At 37.7% G+C, this 14,680-nt stretch overlaps 2 protein-coding genes across 8 annotated transcripts in view; one reads left to right on the top strand and one right to left on the bottom strand.

The window, feature by feature from the left end:
* DPP4 (dipeptidyl peptidase 4) overlaps positions 1-9,569 on the top strand; it is a 40,461-nt gene extending 30,892 nt beyond the window's left edge. The window contains exons 22-26 of the mRNA XM_068195668.1: positions 472-571; positions 2,109-2,173; positions 7,212-7,284; positions 7,528-7,601; positions 8,445-9,569. Of these exons, the coding sequence (XP_068051769.1) occupies positions 472-571; positions 2,109-2,173; positions 7,212-7,284; positions 7,528-7,601; positions 8,445-8,543 (411 nt within the window). The 3' untranslated portion in view covers positions 8,544-9,569. The remainder of the gene's footprint in view (positions 1-471; positions 572-2,108; positions 2,174-7,211; positions 7,285-7,527; positions 7,602-8,444) is intronic.
* Positions 9,570-11,583: 2,014 nt separating this feature from the next.
* The window catches only part of SLC4A10 (solute carrier family 4 member 10), a 151,024-nt gene continuing 147,927 nt past the window's right edge, over positions 11,584-14,680 (bottom strand). For all 7 annotated transcript variants that reach the window (XM_068195665.1, XM_068195659.1, XM_068195656.1 and 4 more), the window contains one exon: positions 11,584-13,853. In XM_068195665.1, the coding sequence (XP_068051766.1) occupies positions 13,787-13,853 (67 nt within the window). In that variant the 3' untranslated portion in view covers positions 11,584-13,786. The remainder of the gene's footprint in view (positions 13,854-14,680) is intronic.

Raw genomic sequence — 14,680 nt, 5'->3', positions numbered from 1 at the left:
GTTTGGGGAGAGTTAGGGAGCGAGTTACCATAGGCCTGCTCCAAGGGAGCTGGAAATTTTTGGATGCCCTGTTGCAACTACTCATCAGAGCACACTGTGGGCCAGAGCTCTGCTTCCACCCACTCCCACAGCACGGGAAGGGACACAGCGGTTCAGCAGTGTCTTGTTTCCTGTCTTTTGCTGCTGCCTACAGTGCTACCAAACACAGTCATCCTCAGCTGAGTCACAGTTCGGCAGCGTTTGTGCCCTTTTTCCCCATCAAGTTCTCATTCATCAGTGCCACCACAGCTGCCATGCGCTGTTTGATGCCTGTTTCCCCGACTGAGCAGGCTGGCTGAGATCTGACCCAAATTCAGAATGGAGTTCATTAATATGAAAAACGCTGAGCCTATAAATGCCTGATGAACTGTGTAGCAGATGGGCCCCATCCTTTCCCTTCCGACTAAAATAACAGCAATGTTTTCTTCTCAGTCTTATGGGGGATATGTGACCTCCATGGCGCTTGGCTCTGGAAGCGGCGTGTTCAAGTGTGGAATAGCGGTTGCCCCCGTGTCACGCTGGCAATATTATGGTATGTGAGGGCTTCCTCGTTACAAGGATTCCCATATGTCTTCCAGTGCACACGCTGCAAAGTGTGGATTCGTAGCGCAGAACTTTTGATTATCTACTAGGTGCCACGTAAATGCCACTTGGTCTGTTTTTATGAGCTTGTGGCCACTGCATTTTGAAATTAAACCAATTCGCCAAATATTATTTCCCGTTTTAAAAAGTCAGACCCATCACTTCAGGTAATCTCTTTAACCATTAATGAAGGCTATATCATTGTAATATTGGCAGTACTGCTGTGATGTGTCTGCGTTTGCTTTGAAACCAGTATTGTGTGTCAGAAATCCATCGCAGTTAAAGTTTTGTGTCTTCAAAATGAAACTTCACTTATAGGAATGAACTGTGAGGATTAACTTTGAACTTGAATTGTAATTTACTCTCTAAAAGTACTGGAACAGGATTTGAATTGCCTTAGGTTGGTTGGTCAGGGCTTTTTTAGCATGTAAAATTTGGATTTTATAAATCTAATTCATCTTGAGAATAGCTTGATGTGAGAAAAACCTGATCAAGTGGACAAGTCTCTACATGCTTCAAGGCTTCAGAGCATAAGGTTTCAAGCAGTTGCATGAGGATAGAAATGGGCTAGTTATAGGGGCCCTCCTCCCTGACTGAAAAAATTATGTAAAGTTATAAATAGGTTCTGGTACAATCTGAACACATTTTAACATTTTCCTCATATTTATTTGTCCAAAATCATTCAAGGGAAAGATTTCCCTGGCAAATCTCTGCTAAAGAAGGCATAATTTATCATTCTGCAACTAGCACACAGGCTGTATAATAGCTAATTCAGCAGATCAGATCATACTGCCAGGCAGTAGCAGTAGTCTGCTGGGGACATTGCAATGTCTTCAGAATATTTAGGATATGACTATTACAGTATGACAGGAAATATTTTTTTAATGATCAAGATCTCTAAAATTCCACTTTTACCTAGTTAAATGAAGGACTATGGAGGCATACATATTCAGCATAAAAAAACCTCTAGTGCAACAACTCTGATGAGAAGTCAAATGGGCATTAGAATATGGCAGCAGAGCATGAATTTGTATGGTTTAAAACAAAGCTGCCAATCTGCAAATGGTAAAATGGCAAAAAAATACGTGGAAAATAATTTTTTTTTTTCATCCAATCTGAATCCTAAGACACTACTATATTTGCATAGTATAGATTTTTGGTAGTAAACATTTAGGTAAAATAAATAAGATTTTTTTTTCAAATGCTAGTTATTTACTGCAACATCTTCAGTCATTTTTTTTAGGTTTACTGAAAGAATAACAATAAGGAAACACTGACACAAAGTACTATATTAATATTCAGCATTCAGGTGTCCATGGCAACAAGAAGATTAACTATTCTGAATAAGGATGGTTACCTACACCCCTCATTGTGGAAAACCTATTTCCACTATGCATTGTTACTGCTTGTATTGATGAGTAAAATTGATGGTAGACAGACTGAAAATTAAGTAGCAGATTCTAATTTTGGGATTTTTTAAATTTCAGATTCAATATACACAGAGCGATACATGGGCCTTCCTACAGAAAATGATAATCTGAAGAATTATAATGTAAGAAAAAATCACTTTATTTCATTTTTTGTCTGTTGTTTCATTTCTAAACTGGTATATTGTACTTTAAACAGTTTAGTTCTTTCCCTGTGGGGAGAAATAAGTTTGTTTCTTCTTTCCTGCTAGAACTGTTGCATCGTGCTGTTAGAAGCTGTACTCTCGTGTTTGGATTTGCACAAGGCTGCTTCCTCTTGGTGAATGTTGTGGGGTTTCTGTTGTTTGTTTGATGTGTTAGTGTTTTGGGGTTTTTTTACATGCACTTTCATTTGACTATTTTGCAGACCATAAAACAAGCTGTAAAAACTTTTATTCTGATCACCAATAAACAAATTTGGTTTAAAATTTATATGTTCGTGAGCAAAGTATGCTTTATCTTAAACATTTTTCACAAAAAACAAATGTACTCCCATTCTTTCTGAAATGTAATTTTTTTTTTTAATGGGTATTGTGTGAACTTCCCTGCTTTAGGAATCTGCAGGTTTTTTCCAGGGAAAGCAAAATTTCCTCAATACTAGACTACTTTGACAGGTAGGCTAATCTGTCTGTACTGTGAGCATATCAAATTGCAGACCAACTGAGAGCCAGCAGTGTCAGGACTGAAATGTTGGCCCGATCTCCATAAATAGGGTGTCCAAAGTTTGTTCTAAAATGACCAGTGTTTGCACCGGAGTGAGGGAATTTGCATTTGTCCTACTGAAAGCAAATTGCTGGTAGCTTGTTCGTCGTTGTTAGAGCATGATTAATCAATTGTTTGACTTGCTCTTCCATGTGCCAGATGATTTTTGTTGCCTCAAGGGCTTTTTGAAGTCACAGGTAGCTGGGCATAAGGCAGAGCAACAAAACATTCTGTTAGGTTTTGTTAAACATCAGGCCGAGATGAAAATACAGAGGCTATGGGAGAACTGTGAGGAATCTGAGGGGTACTTTGTGGCCTGGTTATTGGAATGTTTCACAGAAAACTGTTTCACAGTCCAGCCATGGTGATACTGGAACCAAACACTGATGTTCGAGGAGGAGTCAGAGCATTCTCTGTGTTTGGGTTAGTAAGCAGGGTAGAAGACAGTTAGCATTGTTGTGTGCATTAAAAAAGTGTCATGGGTAGAAAAAAGGGTGGGGGTTGTTGCATTGATTGAAAAGTATGATAGAACATATAAATACCTACATATATGTACTGAAACATGTGGTTTGACATTTATTTACAGTACTCTAGTGTTGTCAACTGCTGTATGAGACGTTCTGGTCAAGACTGGGGACAATGGTAGTGACTGCTGGACACCTTGGTACTGTGTCTGTGTCTCCCTCTTGTAACCGCTGAGCTACTGGGCCCAGCAGGAACTGACCAGCAGCCTGCAGCCACCTGCCTGCCTTTTTCCAAATGTGTTTCTTTAAGGCATGGGAACAGTAGGAGGTCTGCGAGGTAGCAGTGTAAATACAAGTCACTGTCGCTGTGCAGAACGAACGTTAACGCTCTGGGTGCACAAAGTCACTCACCAGCTTCACGGCACAGATGGCAACAGAGGACTGTTTAATCCTTTCAAGCCAGGAGTCGGATTTTCTTGGCATGGTATCCATTGCTGGCAATGGCCACGTTGAAACTGCCAGTACCAAAGAGCTAAAGGTTTCAAATGTGTTACTCAGAGGACTAATTGGGGAGAATGGTGGCTAGATGGAGGAGGAGTAATTGCCTAGATCAGATTGTCACACTTCGCTGCTGCTCCTAGGGGAAGGAAAATGCAACTTAAATCCTTGTTTGTGTTAAAAGCTCAAAATAATATAGTACTTGGACTTTACTTTTAACCTGGAGGGTGGGGCAGGTAGAGAAGTGAGTTTGTTATTTTTCATGTAGCTTCAGTGACAGTGTTGTGCAATTTTGTTATTGCTGAAGACCCTTACTGACTTCAGCCCAGGATGTACCTGGCTTACAGCCCCTTTGATCCCTGTCCCTGTCCCAATAGCCAGCCTCCTGGCCCGTTGACACTGACGAGAGCTGTTGGCTGAAATGAATGTTTTTTGAGGTGAATGCAGAATCTGTACTGAAAGCTAGTACATACAGCTGAAGCTGTTAAAGCTTGCACTGCTAACTGTGCTGTCAGGTTTGTGTGCTGCACCATATATTCTCTATCCTGCTGCATTGCTGTAAAGTTGGCATGAAAAGAGAAAAGTTTCATAAACTGTAGTACGCACCCTGATTTAAAAGAAATGAGATGGTGTACACACCTCCTTAGAGAAGATTAGCACTGCTAGGCACATTCCTGACATGCAGAGTATTATTAATGACTGAATATATAGACTAAAGAAACTAGTTGTGGTTAGAGGGGTACATCCTGCCTTTGTATTACTGTGACATTAGGTTTTACTTTATTGAAGGCAGAGAATATGAGATGTTAAATATTTTTTGTCAGGAGTCAAGTCTCAGGGAGGACTCACACTCCTAAGTGGGCTAATTAGGTATGTTCAGTGTCTTTTAAGGTAGTTGTAAACTATTGAAAATTAGAGCTTTGTAAAAGAGAGGAGCAAGCATGGCTGGTGCTCCTAATATAATCCTAGGCTGAATGGCAGAGAATCTGGCGGCCTGGAATAAACATCTCTGATGCAAAAGACTTGAGACTGAATCGGGGCAGAGCTCTGGAGGTCAGACGCAGTAGCCATGTAAAGCATACCGAAGAGACTGTTCAACTTGTGAGAACATTATTTTGCAGTTCACTCTGAATTTGATATGCTTTTGGCAAGTGTTTGAAACAGTCATAGATTTGGCAATCTTTTTCTAGCAGATTTGAAATGTTCAGTCCTTAAGAACTGCTGCATCATTAGGTTATGCAAAACAGGGTACAATTTTGTAAATATGCCATCTTGTACTGATTTGACATTTGTTCTATTATCTGAGAATATGCTAAAGGGAGAGAGACCTTCAATTTCAGCCAAACCTTAACTTGTTTGCGGAATGCTGATAAAATGTTGACTGCTGTGTGATCTTTAGAAAAGCCAGTTACTCTCAGCAGGGCCTAATTCTAAGTACTTGTGCACATTACCTTTTCAGAGCCTTTGTCCCAGCAGTGTAACTGTAAAACAGAAGTGGTAAATAAAGTTGTATTTTTTTGCTGTCCACTTAAGGTTTGTTCAGCTGCTGTTGCTTTGTTGTCTGACTGTGCCTACTTGAGAGTGCTCCCTATCTTGCAACCTTCTTTAAGGACACAAAGGTACTGTGTCCTTAAAGCATGTTTTAGGGAAGGGACTCTTCATGTTGACTGTGAGTACAGCAAGTGAAGTATCACCAATGATAAAAAAGCAGAGAAAGTATCTCATATGCTTCTTCTTTCTAAAGTATTTTTACAAATAACTTTATTTTATTTAATGTCTGAAGAGGAAAAATCTAAAATGGCTTTTGCCAAGTCAAGTTCTCAGAAGTGTAGCTTAAATAAGGCTTCCACTCACAGAAGGTTTACTTAAAACAGCACTGCTTTTCTGGAAGAAAGCACGGCACAGTGATCTATCAATTTTCCCTCTGTACATGTGGAAAACTATTTACTCAAAGGATACTTGTTGGTTTAGGGGTTTTTTGTTTTGTTTTTGTTGGGGTTGTTTTGTCTTTAATCTCACTGAGCCATTTCTTTCTCATTTGTTCTTTTGGTCAGCTGGTTTACCAGTGCTCCTCAGTGCATCAAAGTGCTCTCTCCATGTTTTGGCACTCACAGCTAAATGTTCTTACTCCATGATACCAAATCATCTAAATAGAAAGTGTCATGCTTCCACTGTCGGTGGATTTGCATGTACTGAATTTCTGGTGCTCTCTAGCCTTTGACTATCAAAAGGGGGTAACTGCAATGTTTTACAGCGTGGAGGGTGGGGTTTTTTGCCCTCTCTGCTGAACTTGGTTTTTAGATTTCATTGAATACATACACAGAACTCATTTCATGTATGGAAGGGTTCTGGTACACTATTCTGCCACGAAAAAAGGAATTTAATATTTGTACTTGCTTTAAAGATTCGTGAGTGTACAAGAGACATAAGGAAATCAGAACACTTCTGTGTCTTGGCAGTATAATGTATTTGACTTTTTGGGGTACTAAATGCAAATCCTTGTGCAAGGATACAGCCTTAATACAAGTTGGGAAGAAAAAAGGCAAATCACTAAATTCTGTTCATAATTTTATTTTTTTTTTCTTGCCAGATTAACTGGGTTGTCTTATTAAGCCTAAAATGTCTTGTCCCTTTTGTTCTCTTCTTCCTCTGCTCATGGCAGAGTACCATCCTACTCCCTTTGCTTGCCCAAATTAAAAATCTTATCTGCAATCCTTACTGTCTTCTTTCTTTAGTCACAGTAGCAAGTCAGGCGGGCTAGAATGTTCCAGGGAATATGTTGTTACTATGTATTAAATTTCTTGATTAATCATAGTCACTGATTATTTAATCTTTTCATTACTGTATCGTATTTCCATTCCCAAAATGTAGCTTGACTTCTGTTTAGAGATTTGGTCTAGTGATTTTCATTCAGGCATCTCTCCTTCATATTTGGAGAGCACATTTTTCTAAACTTCTTGTTACCCAGTTTTACTGGAGACTGAGGCATTATTAGTTCTGGTGCCTTACCTGCAGGTGAACCTTGTGGGGAAGATAATGTGCATAGCCTCTGCAAGATCTACTCCTTGCTCTCACAGGGTGCACTGTTGCCATGGCAACATTTTTTTTAACTTATCTGCAGTCAAACAGGAAACCCATGGCACATGGTGTTGCTGCAGGCTACCACCATGCTGGCCATGCACTGAATGTGCACCTCCGTGCAGAGCTCTTCCCCTCTGCAGCTGCCTGTTCCTTGGCAGCCATAACCTTGGTGACAGCTGTAGGTGGGTGTGGGGTGGTTTGAGTGGGGGCACCCAGCCCCTGGATGTGTGACCGAGTCCCACGGCAGCTCAGAGGGGGGTAAGCAGGGCTGTGCTTGGTTTGAGCTGAAGGACCCCAGACAGTGTCAACATGAATCAAATTCAGTTGGTAGCAAGTCATACCCTAATAAATAGCACCTTTTTTTTTCCTTTAATTTCAGAGTTCAACAGTAATGGCCAGAGCTGAAAAATTCAAGGAAGTTGAATATCTCCTTATTCATGGAACAGCAGATGGTGAGTTGCAGTTAATTAGACATTTTAGTATTACAGACAGGTTCGCAATTCTACTACTGACAAAACAAAAGCATGAAGGGGCAAGGCTGTTACATTTGCGTCAATAAAATAATACCGATTTTTGCAACTAATCTGTGTTTCAGTCAGCAGTGCTGGGGAGTCTAGTGTGTACAATGCTTTGATTTTCCCCCAGAGTATTACAGAAGCAGTTTTTGTTTACCTTTTTCCTCTTCCACTTTTCAGATAATGTTCACTTTCAGCAAGCAGCACAGATTTCCAAAGCTCTTGTTGATGCTGAAGTGGATTTTCAGGCAATGGTATGGTTCTGTTTTGTTTATCATTATACAAATGAGAATAATAACATAAGCTCCCTGTGGTAAGGTATAAATTCATTGCCTTCTTAAATGAAAGTTCATATCGTTGCATTTCATGTTCAGTAACTGAAACGTGAACATAAAGCATGTATTTTATTTCTGCGCAAGAAAAACTGTAAAGCAATACCATCTCATACTCAATCCTTTTTACCTAATCTTTCATTTTCTTAAATTTTTTGTGTTCTCAGACAAACAGCCAGTCCCAACCTTTGCATATACCCAAGTGCAATGAATAGTGTCTTACAGATAAGATAAAATGAAAGGTTGGCTTCAACAAAATCCCAGATAGCGTGTTCATCACGTCTGGTGTTTACTGTACTTGTAAGACAAGCAGTTGTTTGCTATTTCTTATGTTGTGCATGGAAGTTCTCAGACTAAGGTGCAAGCTCTTCCTTTCCTACATTCTCTCGGCCCTTGGGGAGCAGTGCTAGAAAGGAGGATGTGTAGAAGGAGGCCAAGTGCATGGTTTTCTTCAGCCAAACTCAAAGGACATACAGAGAGAGAGGTCAGGCACCCCTCATAACTGAACAGCTGAATCTGCCCTCCATGTGGACAAGCCACATGTTGTTTTTACACCTTCAGCATAAAAACAGAGCATGTCCCACATGCAAAGAAGGAGCTTGTGTCATAGCAGCTTCCTACCCCATCATGTCTTTGCCTCCATGCTGAAAGCCTCGTGCTAGGATCATTTTAAATTATTGCACAGGTTTTTATGTCTGTCATGTTTGATTTCTGTCATTTAGATGTAGCTGCAACTAACACTCTCTGTATTTCTCTTTCACACAGTGGTACACTGACAAAGACCATTCCATCTCCGGTCAAGCACATAAGCATATTTATACCCATATGAGTCACTTCATAAAGCAGTGTTTCTCACTGCACTAGCACCAGCATTTTGCCTGTTAGTGATGGTACTTCTCCAGAAAACTCTCATGATAATGTACTCTGAGCCAGTATAAATCAAGATGAGATAAGAGTCAGCTCTTGGGATACCGGTGTACACGATGAAATGCTAATCTTTATAATGATTCCTGTTGCCAAGCAACTATTGCATTTTTATTGATTGTACTTAATCGGGTCTTAACATCACCAGAATGATGTTGGAGACTTCTAGGAAGCATGGTACTTGCTTGAGTAATTACCTTTTGATATTTCAGTCTAAAAGAGAAAAATTCAGTTTGTATATCAGAGAAATTAATGATAAAATGTCACATGGCAATCAGTTGCAGAATAAAAATATAATAATGTTTCCATCAAAAATGAAATGAACCCTGGGGTAATTTCTGTGAAAATAATGAAGAAACGTTTTTGCAGAAATTAGTAAAGCTTGATAATTATTATTTTAAAATAGGTATCAGGAATACTGCAATGTTAATATATGCAGATTGAAATACTTTATACTGCAGTTCCTGAAGTGTGTTTTCTCTGCATTCCCTTGTATTACAGTTGTAGAACCCTTGCAAGGCAAGCACATAACAAGCTTTCACCAAAGATTTTGAATGATACCTAATCAAACCAATGGCACTGAATTTCTTTGTGTGCTATCATATGGTACTGTGATTTTTGCTTATTTTATAGTAAAAACAGCTGCTACACTGGGAATCTGCACTGCAAAATCTCCTCTGGGAACAGGAGCCCCATTTATTTAATGCAGAAGTTGCTCATGTACTGGTGAATGGAAACTGGTTCTTACAGTGCAACATAAAACATTACAATGCGAACTTGTGGTCACTTACAGCTAGGGCTGGACTGTCACTCTCCTGTGAACGGGCTTTTTGGCAAAACTGCTTTTCCCTTACAGCCTACCAATAAATATCAGCTTTCTTTACAGCACTCCAGGTAGGCTTCTCCATCTAATCTGAGGATTAGTTTTCTTAATTTCACATAGAAAAAATGCAATCTACTTGTACTGCTTTAAAATAATAAAGACATTAATTTATGAAAGGAGGTGTAGTCCATATCATTGAAAATATTGCTTCAGAAAAAGAACATTCGAATTTTTTTTAAATTCCCATTAATTTTGAGGATGATTTACAGTGAAGCTTCTGATTTTATGTGATGGTATCATGTAATGGAGTGTGACATGATTATCTAACACTTAGCTTCTTGGTATTACATGCCAGCATCTGATTATGTCTGTATTGTGGGTTATTAGTGACATTAGGTGTGAATGTAAAAGTACTCATGCAGACAGATAAAGCATGGGGAGGAATGTTAAGACACTTTGTGCAGCTTATCCTTAAATGAGAAAGTCTCAAATAGAAAATCAGATTTTGTTTTCACAAACAATTCCTTGACTCACAAAATAAGATGGGCAGTTTTGTTCTGTTTGTTGGCATTTTTTTGAAACACACTGGAGCGGGTTTTTGCAAATACCATTTTGGGTTCAAGGGAGTAGTGGCTCTAATGTAGACTAGCACCACTGTTAAAAGTTCTACAGGATTACAGGCTGTCCGTTATCTCCAAGATGTTTTATCATCACATCTCTCATTCTTTTGACTCAAGGCAAAGAAACCTATATCAGTATAAGGTAGAGCCCAGCAACACAGACAGGTTATAAAAAAAGATTATCATTATCATATGGTTTGTGTATGCAAGGGTAAATAGTTAGGATTTCTTTTAATGTTATCACCCACACTGTCATAAAAAAAAGTGTTTCAGTAAGCCAGAATACTACTTTCACTAGGCTCTCATTAAATAAGTGCAAGAATTGGTATAATCAAAGAAACATTTTAAAAAATAAGTGAAACAAGAAATTATATGGTCTAAGTCTTTCATTAAGATGCAATTCTTTGCATCTGACCTACGTTAATGATTCTAGCATCTCACTGGGAAACTCTTCTGTACTCTCAATACATCATCCCCTTTTAACTGTCTTAATCTGCAAGGCATTACATAATGCAATGCTAATTATCTTACTTTGGAAAGCAACTTCTAAGATATGCTGCTAATAGACAAGGATACAACTTTTAAAACAAAAGAAAATTTCATTGCTGTAATAAGTGTCCTAATTAACATCAATTCAGTGTCTAATTTTTCACTCTGGTAGAACTCCCTCAGCTCCAAAAATAATGCAGGCAATAGGATGATAGAGCTGCCTCAGGGAACTGACAACTCTCTTGAATTACATGGGCACAGGTAAATAACTAAAACTGAGAGCACAGAAAATATCTAGCTCATTTCATTAATGTCCAAGGCTAGAAGTCATTTGTGCCTGAATTACTGAAACATGCTAGTTATTTGCACACCTACCAATTATGGGTTTTCTCTGTATTTTTTTCCTGTGTGAAATGGATGTTTAAGTTTGTTGTACAATACACTTTGTGTAAAATCCTAACAGAAGCAGCAGAAGCTTGAGGTGTCACTGTTACCATTCTTAGGCTAGGAGACTTCTAGTCTTTGGTTTAGTAATTGGTGAAAAAGCTCAAAAGGGATTTAGTAAGATGGAGTCAATACTGTATGTAGTACTGTGATTCACGGCCTTAAAGTTTTTCAGTAGCAAAAATTTAGGGTTCTGAGAAGAGCAGAAGCATTTTAAAATGTATGACCTTACCCACTGATCTCTAAAAAGATCTGACTACTCCTGCTTTGTCCGAATATTCTCTCTCAGGAGGAAGGGGGGCCAACTGAGGAGTAGTAAATTGGAGCTTCATTCCCATTCTCTTCCTGGAATAGCGAGCTCTGAGCTGTCCCCGGTGTCACACTTACTGCTAAGGTCAGACCAAGTGCATCACCACCAGCTCCACGCAGGGAGCAACACTCACAGCCTTGCATGCTTCAGTGAGATTCCACTTGAAAAGGGAGCCACGCTGGGCTCTACCACTCATTAAATTGTGAAGCCCATTCAGGTCAGGTAGACATTTCAAATATCGCATGGTATTGCAAACCTCTTCTGGGTTTTGCAGTGTAAAAATAAAATTGAAAATTAGTTAGGATAAATATTTATTTTCACATAACATATCTTAATTGTGAAAAACACAATAGTCTATTCACATGTACACATAAACTTTTGTAATAAATTACATCCAAGAAGTTGAGTAATTTTGACCAGGAATATGAAATTAGAAGTAAATATAGCACTACATCTGCTTTACATTGTGTGTGATTTCAGAACGTTAAGATTAGCATTGGAAAAGCACTTAAATTCACGCAAAACCAGAGTGTTTTAAAATAAAACCACTCTGAAATACTGAACAGAAATACAGAATGCCATTGAATACACTGATTTCTTAATATTCTAGGAGTTGGTCAAGTGAAGCTAATACATTTTGATTGTATACATTATCTGTAACAAAGTCAGCAACATGTTAAAACACCATCAGGCTGCTTTCAGGACAAACCAGTATTGAGCTTCTATACTAACCTTAAAACAATTGTAATCTTACAATTTATCATCAAGTACACAAAACAAAGCATTTAACCTTAATGCATCAGAATTTTTTTCCTAAATTTACATATACAAAACATTGAATTAGATGTGAATCCTTCTTTGCGTCCATTAGATTTTTTTTCTCCATAAAAATGGCTTTTAATGGGCTTTGAAAATGCTAAGGTAAATTTAGAACAGTGACCCTATTAAGTTTGCAGCAAAATGCAATTATTTATGGCTAAAGTATTAAAACATACACACTCACATACACAAAAACATTGGAATACTTTAAATGTGCTGAATCAGAAAACTTGTTCACAAGGTGTATAGAAAATTAGCATATTTGGGAAAGCTGAGGAATGTTGGAGCCCTATGGATGAGTTCTTACAAAGATTGCAAGACCACAATTCTTATTTTTAAGATTTAAAGTTACAGCATAATACTGAGAGTTAGCTTTCATTTTAATAATTTAAAAATTTATCTTAAAAAATTTAAAAATCACTGAACTCCAAATAACACAATAAAACTTCAGTTCCACATCCCTATTCATTCAATACCTAATCTCGCAGTCTTTTACACAAAAGAACAGCTTGAAGGATCAGGCAGTAACAAAATCCATTACAAAAAATGTAATAGCCTTATAGCCACATTTTACTTTGCAATGTTGTTTTTATCTTTTAATCAATATGTACTTGATGGAATAATAAAGAGCTGTAACAAAACAACAGCAGGATACCCATTTAAGTATCATACACAATCTCTGAAATGAAGAGGTTTATAGTTGTTAGTGGAGAGAAGACAATATAAATACGTCCTTTATGTGGCTGAATTTTAGGCAATAAAGAGGAAGATCATTGGGCAGGTGGTAAAACTGCATGTGGGGTATAGTTTGTATCTACAAAATTTTCCCTATTATAAAATAATGGATTGATTAATGACAAAATGCATTTGTTTGGCCTACCATGGCAACATTCATACAATACAAGATAAGAGACCGTAATCACAGATTGCATTTTACGAAATACTGTACCCATGTTTCACATCAAAGGATGTGGTGGTGTTCTTTAACTAAGGTGAGAAAATGTTTTAATATATAATTTTATATATATATATATTTATATATATATAGGACTATGTTCCAGTTACATACAAATTTTAATATTAAATACACTGTATTAAATCAAGTAAAACTTCACAAATACAGAATCTGACCCTGCAATTGACATTGCAAAACTGAATCCATGACTTCAAATGGACAGATGAAGGAGGAAAGTATAATCCTTGTTAGTTTATTCACAGGGTCAGATCAGTTGTTATTTTATAAACTTCTTAATGTTTGCTCGTCAGTTTGGGTCTCCTGAAATCATTTACTAGTTAGGTGATTTAAAAAAAAAATTGGAACAAGGGTTTTCAAGTTCATCTTGAATCAAGATTATTAAGTATTTTCACACAGAAAAAGTAGCAAAATACAGTACAAACCTATTCACAGGAAAGTTGAATTTGAAAGAAAATTTGCTTCTTACATTTCTGATACAAGTACTGATAAATGGCCAAGATCAGCAACGAACACAAAGATTTTTTGCATTGGCTACTGCAGACATTTACATTGATACTAGACAAGGTGGAATGAGACAAGTATTGCACTACATTACCTGTGCTAGTTTGAGATGAAAGACAAAAGTTACAAGGTAAATAATTTATATTTAGTGGTTGTGGCACTCCTTTAATTCATTTGTAAAAAAATTACTTGAAGAGCAAGTCATAGACAAGTCTCCCGGTCAACACCTTTCCCTGAGTCAGCTTTCTTCTCTTTTCTGATTTCAGCACTAGGAAACGAAAGGGGAAACAAAAAAAAAATAGAGTTATGGTAGCACTATCACACACACAACTATATATGTATAATAATCTACCTGAAAGCCAACATTGCACAGATACTTTATTTTTCATGCTTCATGGCACAAACGGGGAAAGCAAGTGAAAATTTCTGTGCTGAATGGTGTAGAAGACATCAGGCAGCATTTTAGTGACAAGGTAGGTAAAGAACTTAAGATGCACAGACAGCCAGCATGCAAGCAAAGATAGCCACTTATTTTTTTCTTTTTTGGCAAATACAACTTAATTTACTAAATAATGGTAATGGTACTGTTCTCGGACAATACCAGCACATTTTTAAATGGAACAAACAAGAGGTCACAGTAAGTATTTCTTGTCTTTAAAATGTATTCTCTTGTTCAACTGTACATTTAGAAGGCATGTTTCTGAACTAGAGTAGTGCAAGCCAATATCCAACAAATATTTGGCTTTCAGTCTTGATTGGGGAGAGCAGAAGTCTGTGGAGGATGGGGAGAGACAATACTCTCCATGTGGAGTGTAATACATACTACCTCATGTATACATTATAAGGATTTTTTTTTTTTAAGCCTGAAAGATCAGACACAAGCTGTATCATTCAGAACACTAAACCAGAGTTCAAATTTGGATTCAGCTTTTTTTTTTTTCCCAGTTAAAACAATGTTGATTTGCCTACAGAAAGCAATATACGTGCAAAGCAGATGATTTTTTGTGTGAGTGTCCTAATTTACAACAGCGTAAATAAATAAAAAGTCATGTTCTTCCAATGAGTCTCAATCACAGTATGAAAATGTAAAAAGGC

The sequence above is a fragment of the Anomalospiza imberbis genome, chromosome 7 (genome assembly GCF_031753505.1).
Source record: "Anomalospiza imberbis isolate Cuckoo-Finch-1a 21T00152 chromosome 7, ASM3175350v1, whole genome shotgun sequence".
In the NCBI taxonomy this organism is placed as follows: domain Eukaryota; kingdom Metazoa; phylum Chordata; class Aves; order Passeriformes; family Viduidae; genus Anomalospiza; species Anomalospiza imberbis.
Note: the sequence above shows the minus strand (reverse complement) of the source record. Positions and strands in the feature narration are given on the sequence as shown.